The following is a 27,747-nucleotide window of genomic DNA, read 5'->3' on the forward strand; positions in this document are numbered from 1 at the left end:
TTCAGTGTGAACATTTTTAGATTACAAAAAAGAGCTATTCGAATTATTTGTAATAAGAAACCAAATTCCTCCTGTAAACCAAATTTTCGAGAACTAAATATTTTACCATATTACTCCGAATATGTTTATCGTTTACTGTTATTTACAAAAGAAAATGTGGAAAATTTTAAAGAAACTCATTTTATCGATTATTATGAAACTAGGTATCAATATAAACTCAAACCTAAGTGTTTTAAAACTACGTTATATGCAAAGGGAGTTCAACATAAAGGTATTACGCTTTTTAATAAGTTGCCTAAAAACTTATTACTTCTAAACAATCATAATGAATTTAAGAAAGAACTCAGAAATTTTATAATTAAAAAAATTTTTTATTCAATATCAGACATCAATGATTTTTAACATGTTATTATTAGATATGTAATACAGGCCTTTTGATATATTTATAATATAGAAAACTTTATTCATTGATTTTAATCTGTGATTGTAATTTGTAATGAGTGTTGAAAAAGGAATTTATGTATATATTGTAAATATGCATACTTATATTAATTTGACTAAGCCCATATCCCCAAGTGTATTATGAAACACAGGCCTTTTGATATATCTATAATATGGGAAATTTTATTCTTTAATTTTAATTTGTGACTGTAATTTGTTATGAGTAGGTATTGAAAAAGGAATGTATGTATATATAGTAAATATGTATACTTATTTTAATTTGACTAAGCCCATATCCCCAAGTGTAATGCTTGTAAGGGGATCTAGTGGTGGATTTTAATAAATAAATAAATAAATAAATAAACACAGTAATACAAATGTACAGAAGTCGGCAGCAGAGAAGTCCTTTGGAGGCGAAACCTGCAGTCGACGTAACCTTGAATCAACCAATACGCATCCCGCCCCCGCGTGATTGTCATTGTCAATATGTTTCCCCACTAGCAGCGCCAAAATATACCTACCACTTACGAAACTGCCCGACTTGTACCGAGCACTAACGGAATCTCGCGGTAGTCGCCAAGTGAAAAATACGAGTGGTACAACAAGTAGAAAACTGTTTTGTTTTGTAAAAATATCATGTTTGTGTACCATTATGAATAAAATAACAAAGATTATCTATTCTATATTTTAAGTGTTTTTTACATTACTGTTTTAATAAACCCCCCCCCCCCCCCCCCCGAAACCGACATCCCTAAAACCTAAAGTAAAAAAGACAGAAATGTCCCGGTTGGTCCGTGAAAAAATATGGCAACCCTATACTAAATGGCACTGCAGCGTATCAGCTTCTATATCGTTCAACCGATCATGTACACCAAATTCCGGTTATATATAAATAGAGATACATATATTCTGAGATATAGAGAAGAGAGAAAGACTGAGAGAGATCAATATAAATAAGAGATTTATATAGAAATGAAAAAATTACAGGTATATAGAATTAGAGAGAGGGAGAGAGAGAGAGAGAGAGAGAGCGAAACCTTTGTACATGTGTACTTCAAACAAATAAAAAAAAAAGAGTCATTGCAACCCATACCAGGGATTAGCTAGATAATGGAATCTTTTCAGTATCAGTAATCTATTAAAGGTAAAAATAGGCTCTGTATCACTCAGATGTAGACACTCAAGTATGATTCCTGCCAGGTATTGGAGTATAACTCGTGACACTCTCGCCACATGAGCGAGACAAGCTAGCGATCATGGTCAGCGAGAACCCAGATGCTAATGTGTGATGCCACACATGAGTATCTCCCCCCCCCCCCCCCTTTTTTTTTTCCCCTCAAATCATTAACATATTTGTGCGAAGTAAAGCTGTGCCGTTTACATTTCTGGGGAGAGAGGGAGAACAGCAGCTTTTCTTTGTTGGCAAGCGTTCTGTGAGCTCAACACCAGTAAGGGGCTTGGCAAATATTTATTAATGCTTCCATGAAGACTCCCAAGTGCTATCTGCGCCATTACACAACCGGAGGCTCACTAGAAGAAGCAGCTAGCGTACCAGGACGACTGCACCTGGCAGTTGGTGAATGCAGCAACACCTGTTCCAGTGCCCCAGGTTTGTCTCCCTGCGAACAACACTGCATCTCTCAGAGCCTGATTTTTTGAAGTAAAAAAAATCTTTGGGTACAATGAGAGTAAAATTTCAAGGCCGACTTTTAATGCAACGTTTTCTTGAAACGTTTCTGACGCGAAAATGACAGAGAATTAGGTAATTGGCCAAGAGAGCACTATGCTATATACGTTGCTGGGCTCGTTTCCGTTCTCCCCTTTGTGCAATGATTAGTCCCCCTTCCAAAAAAAAATAGAACTGAGAGAGATAGATGAACGAAAGATGTCAGACAAGACAGAGTGTGCGCGGATGCGCTTGTTTCAGAAAAATATGTATAGGTATGCTAAACAGTCAGCTGTGAGTGCCCTGAATTTTTAATTTGCTACCAGCGCGCTCGCGTTCTTCCTCGTTCAACTTGTAGCATAGAGAGCGCATTTGAGACATTCCCTGCATTTCCCGAATATATAGCGCTACAATTTATGAAGTTCATATTTCGTTCAGGGATTTGGTGTGTTCCAAATGGTAGAATTGTTTGAAGAAACAATAACACACACAGTTTGTACTAATGGTGTATTTCAACAGTGAGTAATATTTATTGTTAATAACCATTATTAAGCCGGGTCATTCAGGACGCGATTGGTGTGCTGGCAGTAGACATGAACCTAGAATAATCCGAGCCAACCATGAAACACAGACACAGACAGTGCCACAGAGTTTTGACTTTAAATCATTTCGCTCTAGTGACACAGAGTGCGTCTCTACTAGCAAACCTAGGAAACAGTTCGACTCCACAGTAAATATTTACCGCAGAATTAAGTGTAAGTATAGTTCTGCCAAACGTCGAAGTGTTAACCCTCTCATGACTCTCATTGACATTTTAAACTTTGAGTTGGTTTTGGCGATGAAAAAAAAAATTTAATTTCGAGGCACATATAGGAAACTGGGGTATTTGCGTGACTTTCTGTTAATTACTTCATTATTTTTATATTTTATTTGTTGCGCGTTTTTCTGTGTTCCTGACTGCAGACAAATGAATGAGGACATCCACTGCACTTCTGTCTTGCAAGGCTGTCTGCTCGTTGCCCTAACGACATAGGACCAGGGCTGTTGAGACCCACCAAGGTCCTGGAGAGCAAATAATTAAATTGGGCTTATTTTCATTCACTTAATGTTATGTACAATTAAATATACATCTATCAACAGGCTAAAAGTTACTGTTGCCATTACCATGACCATGATCTGGAAAAAAATTTCATAACTTGTAAGGTTCACGACGGATTTTTATCAGCAATAGAATTGTAAATTTTTATTCTACTAACAGGTCAGGACCTGATTAACCCTTAGGCTAATTAGTCTGCAGCCTAGGGCGCGGGGATCGGGGGGGGGGGGGGGGCTGAGATCGTGTCTTCGCATGCATTATTAATCTAGCATCATTGCATCTACTACATATTTCAACTAGACCGAGACAAAACACTAAAACTAAATGGGCTGTGAACTGAAAAAGCTTGGGACTACCTGATTTTAACAATAAATTTTGAAAATTTTAAAAAGCGCGCGTAAAACAAACACTGACTTGTCACCTGGCAGGGGGCACGTGCCTCATATTAGCCTGGAGCGGTCAGAACTCCTGATCAGTCGCTGAACAGGTAGACACAAGCGTGGAATAGGTACTTACCTCGTAAATCAGCAGCTCGACACCCTCCAACATCTTCCTCCATCATTGTAACCCCTCTTCATGTGGGGAAGCCTTCTTTTCACAGACGAGAGAGCCAAACCCCGAAGTTCGTATGCTCGCTTTTTTTTTAATTTTTGATTTCACAGTATCTTTAATGTAGCTATCCTAACCAAATAAACCGTCCACAATGTTTTAAAGTATTTATAATGTAGCTAACCTAACCTAATTGACCATTAGTTATCATGAGTTACAATGAACCAAAAAAAACAACCAAGATGCACGATCGGGGGTTTGGCTCTCTCGTCTGTGAAAAGAAGGCTTCCCTCTTCATGTAGGCCCTGCCCAGGGTCTTACTTACCCTTTTTACTTCGTCACGGGCGTTAACGCAACAGCCATGCTCCACTTTGACGGATTGTGCAAGGTTGGGGGGGGGGGGGGTGGACGGGGGTGTGGCCCCGGCGGGTGCTTACGGCCATGAGTGGGCAGGAAATTATCTGTTACTGCGGCCGTGACAGGCGGGGGCCGCCCTGGCTTATCAGCGGCGCCGCGCCTGGCCCAGGGCAGATCGCCGCAGCCCGGGACCGCAGCTAGCACCGCGCAGACGACACAGCTCCGCGCCTCCACGGCTCCCCGAGCGAGGTCAGTTCTCTCGCGGCCCCACACGTGGGGGCGCCGCCCCTCGCCGCCGTGCGATCAGTCCATTTCCTAACACATCATCACAATTTCATTTCCAACTAAAACCATTTTTGAACGTGATAACGTCATGAATCGGTGAACGCCCGGCCTTCACGCGCGGAAAATTTGTCACGTTCCGCCAGCGCCGAGCGTGCGAGAACCGGCCGACCACCGTGCGAAAAAAAAAAAAAAAAAAAAAAACCTTTATAATATCAAACAGTTTAAGGCGGGCTTTCTAACTAATTGTTCGTGATTATATTCAAACAAATTATTTAAATTAAATTTTTCAAAAAACTGTAAATAATATTTGAAAATTAAAATGTAGGTACTATGCAATTTTTCATCAATGTTTTCTTATGACGTTATCACGTAAAATTATCGTCCGTAAACTGACTTTACAAACAACCCTCTATTATAATAATCTTATGATCTGATTATAATTCATTTACAACACATAACTTAATAAAACATTTTTTTCCATAGCCCTAAAGAATGATGTCGACTAGAATGTAGGCTACACCATATATATATATATATATATATATATATATATATATATATATATATATATATATAGACTTGCCATACGTCCCGGTTTCGCCGGGACAGTCCCGGATATACTGGGTTGTCCCGGTGTCCCGCCCGGTTGTTGAAATTGTCCCGGTTTAGATTCAGGGCACAGTTTATTGGAAATAATTGAGCAAAATTATTAGATCAGAGAATGATTAATCTGCTCTTGTGTAATCAGTAACATTTTGGTAAGTAACACAGTAATACAAATTTACAGAAGTCGGCAGCAGAGAAGTCCGTTGGAGGCGAAGCCTGCAGTCGACGTAACCTTGAATCAACCAATACGCATCCCGCCCCCGCGTGATTGTCATTGTCAATATGTTTCCCCACTCTAGCAGCGCCAAAATATACCTACCACTTACGAAACTGCCCGACTTGTACCGAGCACTAACGGAATCTCGCGGTAGTCGCCATCTCCAACAGTCCACCAGTCACGTACTACAATAGCGTGTACACGTGTGCAGTATTAGTTATTAATTTATTATTAATATTAAGTATTAACTATTCATCGTCATTTCAGTGTGTTTTACAGGAGTTAAATATATAGCCTTAATTGATTTAATAACTATATTTTAAGTGTTTTTTACATTACTGTTTCCATAACCCCCCCCCCCCCCCCCCCCGAAACTGACATCCCTAAAACCTAAAGTAAAAAAGACAGAACTGTCCCGGTTGGTCCGTGAAAAAATATGGCAACCCTATATATATATATATATATATATATATATATATATATATATATATATAAAGGCGAATGCTACATACGAAAAATTAACCCAAAACGGCATATTTCATTAAAAAAATTAAATAAGGACGTGTTTAGTAGAAAAAAACTTTTACACACAATTAAATTTAATATGGAGAAAATATTAATTTATTAACAATAATGTGCAAAAACATGAAGTATTAGAAATAAAATAATTTAGGGTAGGTACTACCCCATTAATGTACAACTTGCCAAACCCCTCAGTTTAAAAAATAAAATTCTAAAAGGTCTTGTAAACGTGACTTACACGTATCGCATTAATTTTAAGATTTACAATGACTTGCGTTGTTAGCAATATACTTGGAAATTACTTTCTTGTTATTAGAGAACATTCAGGCATTTTACATACCGGGCTCTCCCGGGAAATCAACCCCCGAAATTGTGCATTACTATTTTTATTGTTGCGAAACAATGCCTTTACAAAACCACATGCGCCATAGTGTAGTCTAGGTTTTCCAGTGTGACATATACTCATCGAAAATTCTGATATAATCGTTTTCTGGAGCATGTTTTAAATATTTCCTTCAATTTTTTTTTTATGGAAGTGTTTTTGACCCAAACATATAAAAATATAAAAATGATCTTGTAAAACTGCCCACACAATAAGTTACTTTCAACACTCGTGACGCCTTGTGTTTAGCGCTTAATAGCTACTTATGAATAAATCAATAAATACGTTTCGTCTATCAATAAATTTTTTTTTATCTTCTTGCTATTTTTCCATAGTGTTTTTCATGGAAACGTCCTTCATATGTATTACGTGTAAGTTAATTATAATTGCTCTGATATATTTGAATAAACAGTTTCTCAGTGATTTAAAAAAAAAAAATCATTTTAACGAATTAGATGAGAATTTTCTAAAGTTAATCATGATAAACATTGCTCATTGGTCCAATATACTTACTCTCTTTTTCAAAGCAAGTACCTAATACGTTTTTTTTTGTTTTGTTTTTTTTAACCATCCGGAATAATTTGGCGCATGGGGATCAGAAATGAAAAATAAATTTTTTCCCCGTTTGTTTTTAAGATTTAAGTCCTTTTTTTTTAGTTTTTCATAACTCCATATTATAAAATTGAATTTCATATGGCAAGAAACAACTTTTCTATAAGGGCCCGGATTTATTTCTTAAGTATTACAACCGATAAATTTTTTAGAACCATACCTGAAATGCCCTGACATCAAGTGCACTTATATTTAAGCTTGAATTTCTATTAATTTAAATGCAATTTCTTCCCCTCAACCCCCCCCCCCTCCCCACACCCCCACCAAATCATTATACTCGGACTGCGCTTAACGCAAATGTCTTTCCCCAGTTTTTACAGGTGTTTTAATTTCAAGTTCAATGTATTTTATTTTAGACTAAACAAAACCGACGTAAAGTTCTGTAGTGCAATTAAATTAAACACAGAATATAAAATTTGTATTTTAAAATAAAATAAAAAAAATATTCCCGCTCAATGATAGCCGTTTTAAGCAACATTAGTAAATCCAACAGTTCAGGAATCAATTTTGATGATTTCTAAAGTGCCTTACTACATGTAAGAATAATTTCAAAGTTTTTCATATTCATTGTGCTCGATTCGTTCGTTATCGTAACAGACCCACCAACAGAGCTGTCTCGTCAGTTGACGCCTGAGCTGACGAAATTATCATAAAATAATTTTACTTCAACTATACTGAAAGCTGTAATCCTATTGGCGCTGGTTGCCTGTGGTTGCCGGAGTGATATGCTAGGACGTCGCCTCATGAAACCTTCCAGCCAATCCCTTCCAGCCAACTTGCTTGCAATGCCGAAATTGTGCGGAATCTGAGGTCTGTCATTTGTAATCTCATAAAAAAATTTCGACAGAAGAATTACGTGATCTGCAATCTCTTTTTCCTGGGCAGTGTTTAATACTGATGGTCTTCCTATATTAACTTTTGAAAGATCGTCTGATTTCAGTCGTCCATGGACTGATGCATATGGAATTCCATAGCATTTAGCTGCTTGCCGAAATTATTTCTTTTTTCCTTCTACTGATTTGTCAGCTGCAATACATGTTCCAGCATTCCATGACGATTTTTGTGTTCGTGTTCTATGCCGAGGCATCAGTGAAGGGTACTACATAATTGTAGTAAAAAATTGTATATTATTAACATTTATTGATAAAAATACATTTTGGGGTAATTCCGATCAGCATTGATTGGATATACCCCGAACTACAATGTGGCAACAACTCGCATCTTATACAGCTGACGGAAAGTTAAAGCAATTTCCAAGTTCATTATTATCTTTATACTTCCTTTTTACGTATGCACAAATAATTCTAGACCTTACTTATACATACTTTATTATCTACCTTACATAATATGATCAAGATCTATTAGAAGAATTATGGACGAAATAAACAAAACATTCTAGTTGCCATCTCTAAGCAGGCAGTGTTGCGCAACCTTTCTGAACGTTCTTCATTTATGACCCGCTAGAGATTAGCGTCTTACAGGCGACTTAACTGAAGCGAGATTTCAGAGATCGATAGTGATCGGAATTACCCCGATGATCGTAACTCTCCCACTTTACCCTAAGTATAATTGTTTTTGATGGAACTTCTTTTGAAGAAAAAAAAATGATTGTCTGTAAAGTCGGTTTACGGACGAAAGTTTAACGTGACAACGTCATAACAAAACATTGATGAAATGATTGCATACTTTTATGAATAAAATTGAATCATTTTTATTGAACTATCACTATTTTTTGTATGGGTACAAAGAAGGAGTGAAATGAAATATACAATTTAATTGATAAATTTACTTTTATTTGCACTCATTAATTCAAATATGTTTATTACTTTAACGAACAGATTATTTTAACTATAACTTTTATACATGTTTGCTAGTTAACTTCTTCCAATCTGTGTTATTCTGTTAAGGATAGGACGATGATAGGAAAAGTAGGAAACGAATGGGAGTGTTTCAAGGATGATGTGAAGGAAAATGGTTACCCAACACCAAGATGCAGTCAAAAATAATATATTTGCGCCACGGACTCTGCAGCAATGCTAGGAGGAACGGGTTAGCAAAGAGAAATGAAAATGTTACATTGAAATGCATGAAAACAGAATTACGCCACGGACTCGGTCGCAATGCTAGGAGGTTCAGGTTAGCAAAGAGCAATATAAAATGAGCGTCACGGGATACAGCGAAACGGGACAATGTTTGTAACGGGAATCTTTTTCTTGCGTGCAGACGGCGTTCATCGATTTATTAGACGTTTTCACGTCAAAAAAATCAGGCTGAGTTAATTTGGTATTAATATGCATCGTTTTGTCACATCTTATGTGAATTAAGTGATAAATAAAAAAAATACAACATTTAATCGAATTCTTCATATCCGATCGACTCTATAATTTACACGTAGTATTATTGGAAATGAAGAGCATGTGATCAATCACACCACTATGTCAATTAGGGCCAAAACCATTGACCAAATGTATGCGTAAGTTATGTACCTAGCCTGCATATGCACCTGGCGTTTCATTGCGAAGCTAATGTTCGCAAAGACAAGTCAACGAAAAACCGCAATCAGTTGCTCAAGTTTCGTACACATCTGAGTTGCTCATGACAGAGAGGGCGCTTAGCCTCGCCACTGTAAAAATGTATTTTGTGTGCAAAATATGGAGCCATCGCTGATCGAAACAGTACATTTACGAGTAAAATTTCTTGCCTTAATCATCATGGCAGGTTTCTAAGTAAAAATTCAACAGTCAGTTAAATCAGCAAACACTTTTATCTTATCTCGTTTTTTTTAATAGCTGTTCTGTCACTGCGATATCTGTTACGAAATTTCTTTACAACTTTATCAGCCTAACATACTCAACCAATTTGATATAGCTTCACAAAGAAGTAACATCAATACTTTATCTTGATTTTTAAAACTATTATGGGAGCTGAGTCTTTTCTTGACCTTCGTGTATCGTAACCTTCAAACATCGTAAGAGCTGGTAAAAGCTCAAGGTCCAGTTGTCGTGTTGTACTGCTCCGGCGTGCTGCAGAAGGCAGTGGAGAACCTTCGCGGTATCACCCTGCCGAGCACGGTGCCACACCGCAGATTATCGAGCTCGGAGCCCACCATTAAGGCGACCGTCTGCCCGGGCATACATAGCTTTAGGGGGAAAAACCCCCACGTGATTTGAATACTGCTTGATATATCCGAGTGGTATTTGTTTACGAAAAGCATTTAACGATGGTGGATGAGTAGTCCTGTTTTCATTTTTGACGTGATAACGTCTCTTATAAATCGATGAACGCCAGCTGCACGCACGAAAAAGCATGACTCATTGTCACGTTCCGCCCGAGCCGAGCGTGCAACAACCGGTCAACCACCGTGCGAGAAAATCTTCTATAATACTAAACAGGTTAAGGCGGGCTTTTTAAAAGCAGCAATTTAAAAAAATTAATTTATTTGTCCAATTTCGCCATTTCAAATTAACAATTTATCGACATTGATTTGATTTCAGTTTATTTCTATAACTAATTGTTTTTGATTATATTTAAACAAAGTATTTAAATTAAATTTGCAAAAACTGTAAATAATAAATGAAAATTAAAAAGTGTGCAATTTTTCATCAATGTTTTCTTATGACGTTATCACGTAAAATTATCGCCCGTAAACCTACTGTGGCCGGCAGGGCCACATTTTTACTTGTAATTTATTTTTGTTGCTGGTCTCTAGTTTTATCTGGTTTTTTATTTCACGTATTTTTACGCCTTTTTTAATTAATGTTAATTTATCTGTAAATTGTTTTAATTATTTGTTTCTGTTAATTAGTTATACGCCGTTTGGTAGCTATCGATTATGAGTTTAAGAATATCGATTGTGTTTCACGTAAATACCACTTGGCGAGCGCCCGGCGGTTGGCTGATGACGTCAGACTTTCGGCTTGCCGGGAAGAAAAAAATCAGCTGGGGCCGAGGGTTTGTGCCGAGCGACCGTCGAGGACAGAGCCATGTGACGGCGCGGACTGGTGTGCCGGACGGCAACGGGCGGCGAAGAGTATAGGGGTGGAGGCTCCACGCTGGGTGACAGGGCAATGGTTTGCCCTGTGATACTGGACTTATCAAGGTAAAGAGAGGCCGCAATTTTGATTTTTACCCTCGTGGTGCTGCACTGGTTTTTGGCAAACCTAGTGAACTGTGTATTTTCCCATACTAAATTTTATTTGGACGGAACTTTTATTAGCCAGTTTGGTGAAGAGGCCCATTTGTTTCACACGTTGTTCCAGTGTGGGATTTTTTTAAAAGGTCGCCCGTTTGCCTGTAGTTGTAATAAAAGTATAAGTTTGGAAGAAACGAACATTTTGCAATTTGTTTTTGAGACTTTGTCTTCGGAATTTGCATACTTAAAGTTGCATTTAGCTAATATATCAGCTTGTGCAGTATTATTAAATGTATGCGATCGGTATTGGACTACAGGCGCAGCCTGATGTTGGTTGGTGCGGCCATTCTACGTTTTTATGAAATCATTGGCAAGTTAATAAAGAAGTAAGACTTTGTTTGAAGTATATGATAAAAAACTTCGGTGGTAACATAGTTATGTTACGTGAAGAGTTTTTGCTACATTTCCCTTAAAAAAAAAAAATAAGATAATTTTTTTTTGGTCATCGTTCACGCCTTTGTGAATTCGTACCTATGGCCCGGCGTGGCATTAGACTCTGGAGTTGGTGAGGAAGGTCAGGAAGCCAGCGCACGCCTAGGATATTAACTTTGTTTTTTTGGCAAGTCTTTAGCAACGAACATCTGAAGAAAGACTAAACCGTTGATTGAGAGTTTAAGAACTTTATTTAAATAATTTGTTTGTACTTCAGTATTATTTTTGTAGATTTTTTATATATTTGTATTGATTGTCTTGTTTGATTTTTGGTATTAGGGCAGTCAGTAAATTTTGACATTTTATAGTGGCCACGCCTCACGCCCTTATATATTTTTATACTTGTTGTTATCAGTATTTATATTTTTACGATTTTTTAAAGGTTATTGTTAGTATCGCAAATGGGGATAAGATGCTGCCATTATTAACGTCAGCTTTTGTAACTAAGCTTGTATGGTTATGTATAGTAAAAATTATTTTTGCAAATTTCTATTTTTTAATAACATACGTCCAAAGTCTTGCCTCTTGTTTGTTTAATGGTTACTCTGCTATTATATCCTTTAAATTTTTTGGCCTGACCCCTGGGCAGTGGTGTGGGGAATTTATATTGTTTAGCTTTTTATGCCTGGTTTTAATATTTATTTTTTCCCTTCGCGCCCAGAGTGAGTCGGGGACGCAACCCCTCTTCCAATTAAGGAGGAAGAAGGGTTACACTACTTTACAGACAACCCCCTTTTTTAGTTTTAAAATTATTTTGCTGAGAGGCGGTTTCTAGGCATAAAACTCCAGGTAAAAAAAAATTCTGAAATCACTCAAGGGACTTGCATTACACTTTCATCCTCATTTCCCCGCCATATAATGTAATGGTGCACCACTTAAAACTCATAGTTACCCCATGCACGACGAGAAGACTGCGCGCCAGTCCACAGTCTCGGGCTTAAGGGCGACACCGCGCTAGGAAAACCACAGAGCGTCGCACTTACCGTCTCGCCTCACCAACACACATACACCCGCGACTTTCGGGCCCCCGGTCGTTCCACAATGACAAGGAAACGTTAAAAACATTTTCACAAAACGGATCACAAACTCATAAAGATATTTACGTTTCACTATCCGTCTGACGCTTCTATTGTACGGAAACGTAACAGAGTGAGATAGAATTTGAAGGTTAACGAAAAAATGAATTCAGTGGAAAAAAATGTTTTGTGATACGAGAACATAGCATAGTCATGATTTACATTTTTTTTTTTAAATAAAATAATAAACCACAAAGTAATGACAGAACATTAGTTGTACTTGTGCGTGAAACGTATTTTACCGTGTATATAAAAAGTAAACAAATATGGGTACCATCGCGACCAAATACTAGGCTTCTATTGGTCGCACGGAAGAGCTGGCCGTTGTAGATACTCCCGTTTCACTCCGTTTACGTGATACATCTCCGCTTCCGTGCCATTGTAGATCGGGCCTAAAGCTTTGTCTCACACGACAAGTTAAGTTTGTTATTCCAATTTTGTCATTACTTTTAGTTAAGGGATTTTTTCTTTAAATTGATTAATATAGCCCTTTGTGTTTGTTGTTGGGTCACAACTTCTTTCTTCAGATATTTACCAAACGTTATTTTCCAGCTGCAAAAGGTCACGCACTTGCTTAACCATTTTACCGCTAATATATATCTTCTAGTAGGGATATTATTGTTGAAAAATTTTGAGACAAAGCATAAAATGCAAGAGAGCTATCATGGTAATTGACAAAACAAGTATTTTAATAATAATAAAAAATTACATGAAAAATAATAAACGAATTGGCGTGAACCCAAATCTTACAGTAAGTACGGATTGGTTGCCAGATTAAAACATTGATTTAGTTCAAAAACAAGAATTGACTAAGTGTATTGCTTGTCTTTTCTTCTTCTTGTAATGGGATTTACTTCAATAGTGTGATCTCGTAAATAAAACAATAATTGTAGAGATTACTACCCGCATGCTATACATATCAAGTTAGGTATGTAAAGATAATATTAAAAACCTAATTTCAATTGCAATCGAGATATTAACTCACAATTTTATTGAAAAATAACAGAAAGTAAGCATCATGATACCCCAGGATAGGACACTACCTCAGTGCTGTTAGATATCTTATTAACAAAAGAAAATAATATTTTTAATGTTAAACATAATTTAACTAAATATTAGTCGAAAATTTGTTCAATGTACTCACGTATATGTACCTTGGAAATATTTACAGATGCTTCAGTTCTTATTTTATGTGTGTGTGTGTATGTATATGTGTGTATATGTATATATATATATATATATTTCAGCTTACGTTTTTTAAAAAATAACCTTGACAATCACTTATGGTCTAGCCGTGCTGATTCAGAACGTAACAGGGCTGGCTGACTTGACGATGAGGGTGATAAATTACGATTGACGTGTCGTCATCAGAGTCGTTGGCCGCGACTAGGCGAGATTGGAGCAGCGACGGAATGAATGGGCTGGAGAAACTGGAACACCCCGAGACAACCTAAGGACTCGAGACGATTCAGCGTACTCCTGGAGCACCGTCGACGGCGGTTGCTCCGGGCAATGATGGAGCATGTATTGTGACTTCCATGTTCTCTGTACTGGTGTTTGCGTTAAATAATGTGGATTCCTTGCTTTGGTTTGATTGTGCTGGAGTAACCAACGCTCCATAAACGATAACGAATGACAAAACTGTTTTGGCGGGAGAGGAGTTCTTCGTTTGAGACTTATGTTGCCACACTTATAAAATAGTAACATTATATAAGAATATTAAGACAATTAAGTTTATTTATAATAAAAAATCTATAAATTTCCTAAACTATTTAATTTTGCATAACTTTTTTTTTATGAAAAGTGTAGTTGATCTATAACTATGCATTTTTCATTGATATGTAAAATCCAAGGAATTCTTTAAAGGAATCAAGCTAGGCGAAAGTAAATATTGCGAGATGAATTTGAGCATTATTGTAAATAGCTATTAATTTACAATTCTAGTAAGATTTATTATTTACTTCAAGTAGTACTAAATGGAAACATTACATTCAAGATCACAGCAAAATGAAAGGTGGTGATCGAAAGCAATATTATATGTATCCAGTCAACTTCTTCAGCATAGACAGGCATGAATTATAGAAAACGGTAATTGAAATTTTAGCCAACAAACAAGTAGCCAAAAGGAGTCCCAAAGTTCTGCTAATCAGAATGAATGTTTAAGCATTATTGTAAACAAGAATGTACTATGTAAGAATTTTTTCATGTAAAATGTAATTGCTTTATAATGAAAGTAGAAAGGAAAATATAAAAAGCTGTCAAATTAACCTGGCAATTATATTGTGGTGTTTCAGAGAGTAAACAATGGCTGCAGAATCCAGTGCCCTGACCAAAGAGGACTTGAAAGCTCTACTGAAACCTACTCTTGATGCAGAAAGAGCCAAAATAGAGGATATCTCAATAAGATATCTGACCAAACCGGGAGACAACTATGGCAGCACTATGCTGGCTATTGACGTGCGTCTCTCACCAGGTCCTAGGACTCTCCCAATTGTAGCGAAGATGCTTCCCAAGTCTATAGCTCTGCAGGAAGCATTTCAATGTGAAAGGACAGTGAGGAAAGAGATTTACTTGTATACGCGGGTTCGTCCTGCCTACGAGCAGATCCAGAGAGAAAACAATGTACCAGAAGACAAGTTCATCGATGTGTTTCCTGTGTGCTACGGTGCAAGAATTTCCTCGAAAGGTGATTCAGGTCCTGTCGATGAGACTTCTGTCATCCTGCAAGAGAACTTGAGGACCCAGGGTTTCGAATGCGGGGATCGCACCATCGGCCTCAACCTGGCGCACTGCAAGCTCGTGGTCGACAAGTTGGCGAGATTCCACGCGACGGCGGTAGCTATGAAGATCAGGAAACCAGAGTTGTTCAAAGAAACAGTTATCCCGGCGGCTGATCCTCTCGTCATGGGTGATGTCGACATAGTTGGCATTCAACCACTTAAGAACATTCCCGAATACGAAACAATGAAGGAACGGATCGAAGCTGCAGTGAAGAAAGGCTGTGCCCTCTTTGGCACTCCCCAGACACCCAGAGAACCGTTCGCTACAATTACGCATCTTGACCTCTGGACGAACAACATCATGTTCCAGTACGATCCTAGCTCCTCCAAAGATCACCCGACTAGTTTGAAGTTCGTGGATTTCCAGATAACTGGCTATGGTTCTCCGGCCAGGGATCTGCTGTTCTTCCTGTACTCGAGTGCACAACTACAAGTTCTGTCCAAGCACTACGACTACCTTGTTCGTCTGTACTACGACAATTTCGTGGATTGCCTGAAAGTTCTGGGATGCGACACCACTCCTTTCTCGTTCGAAAATTTTATGAAGGAAATGAAATATGCATCTGCAATAGAGTTCTACCACATTGCGTTCATGTTACCACCAATCAGTGTGGCTCCTGAAGATGCAGTCAGCACAGCTGACATGACTCACGACGACCTTTCATCATTTGCGAAAATCGGGAAATCATATACAGACAGAGCAAGGAAATTTATTTTGGACTTTTCTTCTAGGAACTGGATTTAAATTGTTAATGTTTCCAGCTTGAAATGTTACAAATGTATTCTACTTAAGGAACTGCATATACCAATACTTGTTAATACTGATATGTCTCTAAAATATAATTGCTTAGTTAAAAATATATTTTCTCCCATGAATATCCTATAATATAAAAATGAATCGAAAAATGTGTTGGTAAGCGCATAACTCAACAACGCCTGGACCAATTTGGCCAATTTTTTTTAAATGTTCGTTGAAGTTCAAAGATGGTTTTTACAGCGAGAAAAATTCGAATAATTGCCGGAAAAACCCTAAAACCAGCCCTTTTCTTTTTCCCATACAAACGTTTTCTAACTAAAACGAGCACTCATTGTTGTTTAAACAATGTAGGTATGTTCCTAACGTCAAAGAGTCAATTTGCACTTAATTACCTCTGTACAAAGTTCAATCATATCTATCAAAACAATGTGCGTTGGAGCACAGATAAACAAAAAAAAAACCGAAATCGAATAGTTCAATTTGGTCGGCTTCGCGATATTATTTCATTTGTTTTATTTTAAAATGCATCAGTTTTCAAGTCATTACATCAGTCAAACAAAACCAGCGTTACCAAAAGTATTTCATAAGTTTAAGTTTTTATTATTTCATTTCCCTATTTTAAATACGGCTTGAAGGATTTGAATCCAAGTCATATCAAATTTTAAAAAAAAGTTGAAGCAACAACAAACTATCAATGTCAGTGGGTTTTTTTCTTGGATTTTAGGTTACCTACCCTAATGAGTTTGCTTTTGTCAACTTATACACGAAACAAATTCTTACCTATATAGTGTTTTGTGCAGTGTTCATTTACCTATGATCGCTAATTATTGCATGTGACAAAATAATCTATAATATAGATATGCCTCCTATTAGACGAATCAATTTAGGTAGAAGAACCCGAAATGCTACAAACCAAGCTAATTATCGATCTAATCATGCACTACAATGAAAATAAAAATTATTATGTTTCACATGATTAACAATAAAGAGATTACTTATTTTTTTATTTATCTTTTTATTTATATGTTTTATTTAATTATATTTCTTATTCACAACACCCTATCACCAGGGTGACGGTTCTGTTCAGGAGAATTTTTTGCCCCGACTATAAAATATGTATGAACAAAAAAATGTCACATTACAAATAATTTTGACAGGACTTTATTGCAATTTAATTAGGCAGTACGAAGTCTGCCGGGTCAGCTAGTTAGTTATAAATAAGGCTAAATGCCTATTCACTTCCTTTTCCATTGTGTTTTTAGTTACTTACCAAGAAACATTGAATTGAATTGTTTATATTTAGAATATATTATTATTATCTTTTCATAAAATATGTTTATAATTCTTTGTTGTGCAAGTGATGGAAGATCCATTAGTTTATTTAAGAATATTCTGTTATCTCTGTGATCTTGAACTTGATAGATATGTGTATTCCTGGCATGCTTACACATAAGAATGCAATTCATTTGCTTGTAAGAACTACCATAAAATCAAAAGTCAATAAAACTTCCGAGAGGCAGAAATAGTTTAAAGGTTCACGTTCGCGTAGTCGATCTTATCCTCCAACATTGCTTAATTCAATGAAGTAAACTCTGGAACGAACTTGAATGCTGCACCAATGAAATGTCCACCCACCTAAACACAGTGTTACTGAACTGGTTTGAATTTTATTATATAGGCCTACACCTCGCCCATGTGTCGGTCACCATACCTCAACTCAAGTGCCTCTACTAATACCCCATATTCGTTCTGGTCTGGAACTGGAATGGTCTGCAGCAGCTCTAGTGGAGATCCTCGCAGGGCCAAGACGAGTGCCGTAGCCTTTTCTTCATCGTCCCACCCATTCACTTCAGCAGCTGCCTCGAACTGCAGCCTGTAGACAGCCCACGAGGATTGGCCATCAAAGGTGGGTGGCTTGAATTTTGGGTGACATGTTGCGCCTTCCACCTTCATGTCTCCGGAAGATCTACTCTGTTTCGTAGCAGATGTAGCTTCCTTGAGCATCCGACGGCATTCTTCAGTTACCGGTGCTACTCGCTGTTCGGAACCTGCTAGAGTTGAGGTAGCTGTTGCGCTGTCAGTTCTTCATGTTCTGCGAGATGCGCTTTGCCTTCGAACTGTGTGCTAGTTTATTCGATCTTCTTCATTTATTATTTGTTCTTCTTGATGTCCTCTATCTCTGTCTTCATAGCATTCTTCATCTCCTCTTGGCTAATCTTCTTTTAGGTCTTCATCTCTTCTTGGAAGTTCTTCCTCTCTTCTTGGCAGTTATTTTTCATTCTTCATCTCCTCTTGGTTGTTCTCTATGTTATAATTCAAGTCCTCCTGGCCCTTCTTCATTTCATCATGGTTACTCTTCATTTCGGCCAAGAATGCCATTACATTCTTAAGTTCGTCAGCAGCCATCTTTCTTTACCACATAAAGTAGCAACCTGTCACTATAACTACTATTATATGAACTACACTATAAATTGACCTACGAACTAATCTAACCTTTAACTTCACTACAAATACTCTCAAAACAAACTACATTTCCTAACACTAAATGCAATCTTGAAAATTTTAAATCACTTTTTTAAAAATTCACTATAAACTAATTCTAAATTCTGTAACTAGGGCTATCCCACTTCTGAAACCAAAATGTTACGATTTATAACGAGGGGAGAACTGGGTTCGTAAGGGATAACCTAATTAAGTTTTATTACAGGTTTATTGATTACTAATATTGAAATTAAAAATAAATAATCGAACTTAAAAATGTCTGATCACAAATCACTGGCACTTAAAAATGTTTATTCACAAGTCACTCAATGTCTGTTCAGTTCTGCAGTTCGCACTCCTCACAGAAGCTAGGCTTAACAGTGGTTCGCCCCTTACCTCGCGCCTGTCCACACATGCAGTATCCAGCCACTCAGACGTTGAACTATCACGATCCAGTCGAACACCACGTCGCGCCTTTCACGAGGAGGGGAGAGGGTCTCAAACAGTATTCACTGATGTCGCACTTCCCTTCTTTCGGAATACGCTCGGAACTCCCGCGGAGGCAGGCGTCGCTGCTTAAGTACTTACGGCGCCCTTCTAGAACAGACGAGTCGCGTCATCCTGGGCCGACCCGACGCACGAACAGTCAAGAAGGGCGGCGTCCATTCTCTCTGCTCCGCGCGGCGGCCCGCGGGAAATCCCAATGCCGTTAACAGCGCCGAGGCATGACGATGAACGGTGCTTCGGAGGGGGAAGGGGTAGAGACGACCCTTGTAATCCGCCCAGACATGCGTGGCAGGTCTTACGTCTGCGTACGGCACGGGACATGGCGAGTGACTCCAGTGGCCGTACAGGGCCGCCAGCCAGCTACAACCTGTTGCGTGTCGCAGTCTTGTGTTCGTAACAATACTTTGTTTAGGACATTACAATAGATTTTCAAGAAAACAGTTAAACTTTACATTCTGTTTATTTTAAATAAAATTGTGATAAATAATTATATAAAATAAATTAAATATAATTTATATAACTCAATATTAAATTAGGTTATTTACTCAATTCAAGTATTTTAATAATGATATGTAAATAATGTCCCTTCAAAATTTAAAATACTATTTCGCTGCTAACTTAATCGAAGCAAAGTTTATAAAGAATTCACTTTTTTTATATAAGGAAAATGTAAATAAGAGAAAATTGATGATACATAAATTTCTTAGTATTTTTTTTTAATTTATCCCCTGCTGAAAGTATTTAGCTGGTTACAGTTACCATATTAAATATATAACAATAATGTTTGGTAGGGTTAGAAAATATTACTTTGGCACCAACTGAGCAAACTCATCCCGGTAAATCAGACCACTCGCCAACCACATGTCGTTGTATGAATGCTATAAAATAACTTAAGTTTTGTTGGAAATAATTAACTGGAATTAAATTTTCATTGTACTGCTTCATAATAAGAGCAGATACAAATGAAACCAAATGTGTAACCAGACCAACTATTGTCATGTTTCAGGAAGAGACAATGGCCGCAAAATCCAGTGCCCTGACCAAAGAGGACTTGAAAGGTCTAATGAAACCTACTCTTGATGCAGAAAGAGCCCAAATAGAGGATATCTCAATAAGATATCTGACCAAACCGGGAGACAACTATGGCAGCTTAATGCTGGCTGTTGACGTGCGTCTCGCACCAGGTCCTAGGACTCTCCCAATTGTAGCGAAGATGCTTCCCAAGTCTGCAGCTCTACAGGATTATTTTCAATGTGAAAGCACTGTGAGAAAAGAGATTTACTTGTATACGCGGGTTCGACCTGCCTACGAGCAGATCCAGAGAGAGAACAACGTACCAGAAGACAAGTTCATCGATGTGTTTCCTGTGTGCTACGGTGCGAGAATTTCTTCGAAAGGTGATTCAGGTCCTGTCGATGAGACTTCTGTCATCCTGCAAGAGAACTTGAGGACCCAGGGTTTCGAATGCGGGGATCGCACCATTGGCCTCAACCTGGCGCACTGCAAGCTCGTGGTCGACAAGTTGGCGAGATTCCACGCGACGGCGGTAGCTATGAAGATCAAGAAACCGGAGTTGTTCAAAGAAACTGTTATCCCGGCTTCTTTACCACTCACGTGGAATGACACAGACCTTCATCGTACACAGCCACTTATAAACATTCCGGAATACGAAACAATGAAGGAACGGATCGAAGCTGCAGTGAAGAAAAGCTGTGCCCTCTTTGGCACTCCCGAGACACCCAGAGAACCGTTCGCTACAATTACGCATCTTGACCTCTGGACGAACAACATCATGTTCCAGTACGAACCTAGATCCTCCAAAGATCACCCGACTAGTTTGAAGTTCGTGGATTTCCAGATAACTGGCTATGGTTCTCCAGCCAGGGATCTATTGTTCTTCCTGTACTCGAGTGCACAACTACAAGTTCTGTCCGAGCACTACGACTACCTTGTTCGTCTGTACTACGACAATTTCGTGGATTGCCTGAAAGTTCTGGGATGCGACACCTCTCCTTTCTCGTTCGAAAATTTTATGAAGGAAATGAAATATGCATCTGCAATAGAGTTTTACCACATTGCTTTCATGTTACCACCAATCAGTTTGGCTCCTGAAGATGCAGTCAGCATAGCTGACATGACTCAAGATGACTTTTCAAGATTAGCGAGCTTCGGGAAATCATATATAGACAGAGCCAGGAAATTTGTTTTGGACTTTTCTTCTAGGAACTGGATTTAATTTGTTAATGTTTCCAGCTTGAAGTGATAAAGATGTAATCTACTTAAGGAACTGCATATACCAATACATGTTAATACTGATATGTCTCAAAAATAAAGTTGTTTAATTAAAAAAATATTTTCTCCCATGAATATTAACTAAAATAAGGCTAAATGTCTATTCACTTCCTTTTCCATAGTGTTTATAATTACTTATTAGATTGAACTGAATTTAGTTGTTCGTATTTAAAAATTTTTCTTGTTATCTATTCATATACATAATTTGTATATTTATTTTTGTGCATTTGATGCAGGATGCTTTAGTTGATTTAAAGACATTAATTCCTCTCTGTGATCTTGAATTTGATAATTATGCCTTTCGGGAATGTTAACACATAAAACTGCAATTTTTTTGCTTGTAAGATCTACCTTAAAATTAAAAGTAAATACATCTTGCAAGAGACAGCAATCGTTAAGGGTTAATGCTCACATGGTCGAATAACCCCCAACATTGCTTAATTAAAAGAAGTTAACTCTGGAACAAGCTTGAATGCTGTACCATTGAAACGTCCACCCAAGTAAACACGTTGTTACCGAACTGTTCTGAATTTTACTCACGATGTTAACGTGTACCTCGGGAATGTAAATGAAAACAGATGCGTTTCGAGTGGGGAGGTTGATGCTGAACTGGACGACATGCATGGAGAGTGCCATAGTAACGAGGCTTAACTATGTCCTTAAGGGTGAGATGATTCGTGGGTTCCCTCGTCCTGGTACCAGGATATTCACACACGGGAAGCCTGCTTTTCACAGGCGAGAGAGCCAAACGCCCCATCGTGCATCTTCGGTTTTTTTTTGTTTCATTGTAAATGTGTTGATAAAAGGATACTAATGGTCAATTAGGTTAGGTTAGCTACATTATAAATACTTTAAAACATCGTGGACGGTTGATTTGGTTAGGATAGCTACATTAAAGATACGGGAAAAAAGCGAGCATGAACTTCGGGGAACTTCCAGGTGTCCCAAAACCCTGGAGGGTTTTAGTGGATTATAAATCAGAAGGAAATAAAAAAAATTGTGTAAAAAATACAGCTTTTTATATTTAAGTATAAATATAATGCTCTATTATTACCTCATGTCAGACGAGTGCAGAATGCAAGACATTTATAAATAAAAATAAACTTTATGGCATTTCAAAAAGTAATCAACGGCCGAAGATTCGAGTGTACTGATCAAAGAGGACTTGGAACCTGTTGCGGTCTACACTTTATGTGGAATAAGCCAAATTAGAAGATATCTCATTAAGATATCTGACCAAAACAGGAAACAAATATAGCAGTACTATGCTGGCTATTGATGTGTGCCACGCACCAGGTTCTATAGGACTCCCCCAGTAGTAGCGAAGATGCTTCCCAAAATCCAAATATATGCAGGAATCATTTCAATGTGAAAGAATGGTGAAGAAAGAATATTACTTGTAATTGCGAATTCGACTAACCCATGAGAAAGTACAAAAAGAAAACACCATACCATAGAACAAGTATCGCGATGTGTTTCCTGTGTGCTACGGTGCGAGAATTTCCTCGAAAGGTGATTCAGGTCCTGTCGATGAGACTTCTGTCATCCTGCAAGAGAACTTGAGGACCCAGGGTTTCGAATGCGGGGATCGCACCATCGGCCCCAACCTGGCGCACTGCAAGCTCGTGGTCGACAAGTTGGCGAGATTCCACGCGACGGCGGTTGCTATGAAGATCAAGAAACCGGAGTTGTTCAAAGAAACTGTGCTTCAAGCAGCTGCTGGTCTTGATAAGATAGACATGGATCCTACCCCTGCACAACCACTTGAAAACATTCCCGAATACGAAGAATTGAAAGAGCGAATCAACACTGCACTGCAGAAAAGCTTTGACTTATATACTTCTGCTAGTCCAGTAGTACCAAACGAACCATTTGCTACAATTACTCATCTTGACCTCTGGACTAACAACATCATGTTCCAGTACGATCCCAGCTCCTCCAAAGAATACCCCACAAGCTTGAAGTTCGTGGATTTCCAGACCACAGGGTATAGTTCTCCGGCCAGGGATCTGCTGTTCTTCCTGTACTCGAGTGCACAACTCCAAGTTTTGTCCGAGCACTACGACTACCTTGTTAGACTGTACTACGACAATTTCGTGGATTGCCTGAAAATTCTGGGATGCGACACCACTCCTTTCTCATTCGAAAATTTTATGAAGGAAATGAAAAATGCATCTGTAATAGAGTTCTTCCACATTGCATTTATGTTACCACCACTCAGTATGGCTCCTGAAGATGCAATCAGCACAGCTGACATGACTCACGACGACTTTAAGAAAGCTTGTAAGTTTGGGTCGACTTTTTTAGGAAGGGCTAGCAAATTTATTAAGGACTTTGCTTCTAGGAACTGGATGTAAAATCATAATTTTTAATGCTTTTCTTTAAAATAATGACCTTTTAGATTTTTAACCTATAATGTAAATTAATTATATAAATAAAATAAATAATTGAAATTAAAATATATACATATTTTCTGTAGGGCAATGATAAATTAATTGAACTGAATATTCTCTTTTCTAAACATTGCAAAAACGTAATTATGATTTTTTTTAGTAGTCCTCTTTGTGATCTAGTTTTCACCATATACAAAATGAATTAAAATTTATTACAAATTTGGATTACGTTACTTTGATCCTTGTCTGCGAGACAGCATGCAACACTTGTGTTTTGATAACATCAATACAGCAGATTTCATGGTTTTTAATGTCGTACAAATGATTTATTTTTGTACATTTAAATTGTCTTGGATTTTGGGATAAGGCTTACGGACTAACTTTACAAACTGTTCAACCCAGAATCGACGGTAAAAATTTATTTCGGCTGGTATCGAACGAAATCCTTTCCCATGAACTAGCAGTTTATTGCCAATGCAGGTATGATGGCAACTGTTTGCTTTAATGGCGATAAACTAAATTATTGATTTTAACTAATCTTAGTAGGCAGAATGATTCCTTAGGTTGTAGCAAATGATTAGAGAAATGGTTAAACTGAAGACAATACTTTTTATTAAACAGTCAATATTTGAGAGACAAAATATTTTTTTTCTTACCATAGTACATACATCACATAATAGACATACAGTTGTTCATCCAATGGGGAATTGGTTTAAAGACAATCTTCCCCATTCTGATCGCAACTTCCTTTGGCTAAAGTTTACTGAAGGACAAAAACCTTGGGAAAACAATTGTTTCCCTTCTCCTTAAACAACTTCAGATCCGCCACTGCCAAGATTCTACCATGTGATGTATAGACCTATAAACGTAAAGGTAGGTTTCAAATTTACAATAGTAAATTAAGTAAAAATACATCTCTTCAGCCATAAAAATACTAAAAGGCCACTCTTCAGGTTACCATAGATCGTTCAACTGCTTGTACTGCTTACATCACTTTACATAATTTGACATTTTTCTTCACTAAAAATAAAGTTTTCTTTACCCCACTTACTTTTCATTTCAAGTTAAACACGTAACTAGGAAGTTCTGTGCTCAAAATAATATTGGTGAAAATCTCTTCTCCATTTTTGATAAAGTTATCGTTTATTTAGGGATGTTATAAAGTTCCTCCACTTTCGTTTTATTTTTCACTCTGACACAACTGCAACGTCAGATTCGGATTGCAATGATTTTTATCATTGTTACAATTTTTTTTTTTATGAATTCGTGGCATCCGAGTTCTGTCAGGAAGTTTGAAATTCCGAAGCACGTTTGCGCAGTCAGAAACATTTTCACAACCACAGTATTTTAGACGGTTCGACTAGACAACAGTACGTTCAGCGTCGGGATAAGGGCATAGAGCAATGATGATTATAGACTAATCCTGGTATTCTACAGGCGATTCAATCATTGGCTTATTGGCTTCACACAAAGTTACAATGTAATCACGCAGACGTGGCCACCCCCTGATTCACAAAGTTGGGTCTGAAAACCTTTTTTGCTCGGAAACAAGAACAACCTGAAACAAGGACGGTGCTAACGGAAAGAGAGAGGGTGAACGCGCAATGCAATCCACGGCTGGGACCCGACATCCCGACATGCGGGAAACGGGGCGGACGTTGCCGTGCGGCTAGGTTCCTCGGAGAGGGGGGGGGAACTCCCGGTTCCCCTCTTCATTGCGTGGCTTCTCGTCTAACCTCCCACTCCCCCCACCCCTCCCTCATGGCGGCGCGGTGGCAGGACCAGGGGAGGCGTGTCTGGACCGGCACTCCGCTCCGCCATTGGTCGGCCCGAGGCGGGGGGCGTGGCCTTCCCTCGGCGGCTTCACTCGTCGTCCAGGCGCAGGCGTCATATGTCGGGCAGGTGGTCGAAGGTGGGCGCCGGCTTGGACAGCTGGCCGAGCTGTCCCAGCTGTCCCCGCGCCTCGGGGCTGGCCAGCTGCGGCAGCGACGTCGACCCGTTGCTGTAGCTCGCGTTCTGCGCACACCCCCCCCCCCCACCCCCACCCCTCCCTCATTCACGTGTCTCACAAGAGCCTCCAGAACTCTCTGATCTCAGCTCATTATTCCCTATTTTCTTTAAACGTATTTATTTAATAGTTTTGTTGTTCATTTAGAAATTTCAAGGCCAATATTTATTTGTATATCATTCACAAATCAATTTTTTTTTAAAAATTGTGGCACTGACATTGTAAAGGAGGTAAGTGCGCGTAATTCACCACATTGCCATTTTCTCCGGGAAAATGAAGGCTCTACCGAAGATGCGAAAGCGAACGTTAACCAAAAGTACCGCAAATTTTTTAATCATAATAGGTACGATAGAAATAGGTCAGAGGTAGTGTAGGTATTTATATTCGTCAAAAAGTATTTTTTTGGCGTGACAACGCCTAATAAATCGATGAACCCCGGCTGCACGCACGAAAGTGTCCCGTTACGCACATTATCCCGTTACGCTGTATCCCGTTACACTCATTGTACGCTTGCGCCGCATCTAGGTATCTCTCTTCCACTATATTGGAACAACCATCGATTAGACTTTTTCGGGGCGCATTAAACTTGAAACACTCCCATTCGTTTCCTACTTTTCCTATCATCGTCCTATCCTTAACAGAATAACACAGATGGGAAGAAGTTAAATAGCAAACACGTATACAAGTTATAGTTAAAATAATCAGTTCGTTAAAGTAATTAACATATTTGAATTAATGAGTGCAAATAAAAATTAAATTTATCAATTAAATTGTAGATTTCATTTCACTCCTTCTTTGTATCCATACAAAATAGTGATAATACAATATAAAAAAATGATTCGATTTCATTCATAAAAGTATGCAATAATTTCATCAATGTTTTGTTATGGCGTTGTCACGTTAAACTATCGTCCGTGAACCGACTTCACAGACAACCAATTTTTTTTTTCCTGGAAAAAATAAATAAATCCTAGTCCTCGGCCAGAGAGGAGAGAGGAGAGAGGAGAGAGGAGAGAGGAGAGAGGAGAGAGGAGAGAGGAGAGAGGAGAGAGGAGAGAGGAGAGAGGAGAGAGGAGAGAGGAGAGAGGAGAGAGGAGAGAGGAGAGAGGAGAGAGGAGAGAGGAGAGAGGAGAGAGGAGAGAGGAGAGAGGAGAGAGGAGAGAGGAGAGAGGAGAGAGGAGAGAGGAGAGAGGAGAGAGGAGAGAGGAGAGAGGAGAGAGGAGAGAGGAGAGAGGAGAGAGGAGAGAGGAGAGAGGAGAGAGGAGAGAGGAGAGAGGAGAGAGGAGAGAGGAGAGAGGAGAGAGGAGAGAGGAGAGAGGAGAGGCGCTCACCCTGGAGCGGTCGCGCAGCCGCCGCAGTCGCTCGAAGTGCTCGGTCTCTGCGCGCGGCAGCTTGAAGCTGTAGTCGCAGAGGTAGGGGTGCAGCAGCAGCTGCTCGCAGGACCAGCGGCGGGCCGGCTCCACGTCCACGCACCTCTGCGCACAGGGCCACTCTCACTCTCTCTCGCGGCCGGCCACTCAACCCCAGGGCCGGCGCGTGATGCACGCGCCCTCTGTCCTGCGCGGTAGAGCGTACAGCTGGGAAGCCTTCGTTTCACAGACGAGAGAGCCAAAACACGAAGTTCCCCCGAAGTTTACATGATTTCACAGTATCTTTAATGTAGCTATCCTAACTGAATCAACCGTCCACAATGTTTTAAAGTATTTATAATGTAGCTAACCTAACCTAATTGACCATTAGTATAATTTTATCAACACCGCCATATTTATTTACAATGAACAAAAAAAAAACCCAAGATGCACGATCGGACGTTTGGCTCTCTCATCTGTGTAAAGGCTTCCCGTATAGTCTTCGACCTAAGACACACTTAGGTCCTCCCCTAAACTGGACCCTCCCCTTACACACTTAGAATAACTTAGGCTAGGAAAAAAAATCTTAACTTTTCATCTCCTTCAACTCAACTGCAGTGTGTTCTAAGTCAACGCTTGCACACAAACATGTAACTTTTGGCATGCAACGTTTGGGTTTGAGGTTGAGCTGACCAGCTTCGGAGGTATCATTAATTATTTTGAAACCATATTTACCCTTTTTTTTTC

At 38.8% G+C, this 27,747-nt stretch overlaps 2 protein-coding genes across 7 annotated transcripts in view; one reads left to right on the top strand and one right to left on the bottom strand.

Moving 5' to 3' along the window:
• The first annotated feature begins 1,951 nt into the window (after positions 1-1,951).
• Positions 1,952-21,309, top strand: LOC134536152 (uncharacterized). 5 transcript variants are annotated; one of them, XM_063375768.1, is made up of 4 exons: positions 1,967-2,050; positions 4,235-4,358; positions 17,649-17,876; positions 19,965-21,309. In XM_063375768.1, exon 4 carries the CDS (start codon positions 19,974-19,976, stop codon positions 21,192-21,194), a length of 1,221 nt encoding a protein of 406 aa, XP_063231838.1. In that variant the 5' UTR covers positions 1,967-2,050; positions 4,235-4,358; positions 17,649-17,876; positions 19,965-19,973; the 3' UTR covers positions 21,195-21,309. The 5 variants fall into 5 exon arrangements, with proteins under 5 accessions (XP_063231837.1, XP_063231838.1, XP_063231836.1 ...); XM_063375767.1 differs by lacking the exons at positions 17,649-17,876; positions 19,965-21,309 and adding an exon at positions 14,728-16,071 and having other exon boundaries at positions 1,952-2,050; XM_063375766.1 differs by lacking the exon at positions 17,649-17,876.
• A 2,923-nt stretch (positions 21,310-24,232) lies between these two features.
• The window catches only part of LOC134536154 (cyclin-dependent kinase-like 1), a 36,750-nt gene continuing 33,235 nt past the window's right edge, over positions 24,233-27,747 (bottom strand). Inside the window, exons 7-8 of one of the 2 annotated variants that reach the window (XM_063375772.1) lie at positions 26,983-27,126; positions 24,233-25,659 (exon numbers count right to left, since the gene is read on the bottom strand). In XM_063375772.1, coding sequence (XP_063231842.1) covers positions 25,531-25,659; positions 26,983-27,126 — 273 coding nt within the window. In that variant the 3' untranslated portion in view covers positions 24,233-25,530. The remainder of the gene's footprint in view (positions 25,660-26,982; positions 27,127-27,747) is intronic. The other variant, XM_063375773.1, reaches the window with a different exon arrangement.

Source organism: Bacillus rossius, chromosome 10, assembly GCF_032445375.1.
Source record: "Bacillus rossius redtenbacheri isolate Brsri chromosome 10, Brsri_v3, whole genome shotgun sequence".
Lineage (NCBI taxonomy): Eukaryota > Metazoa > Arthropoda > Insecta > Phasmatodea > Bacillidae > Bacillus > Bacillus rossius.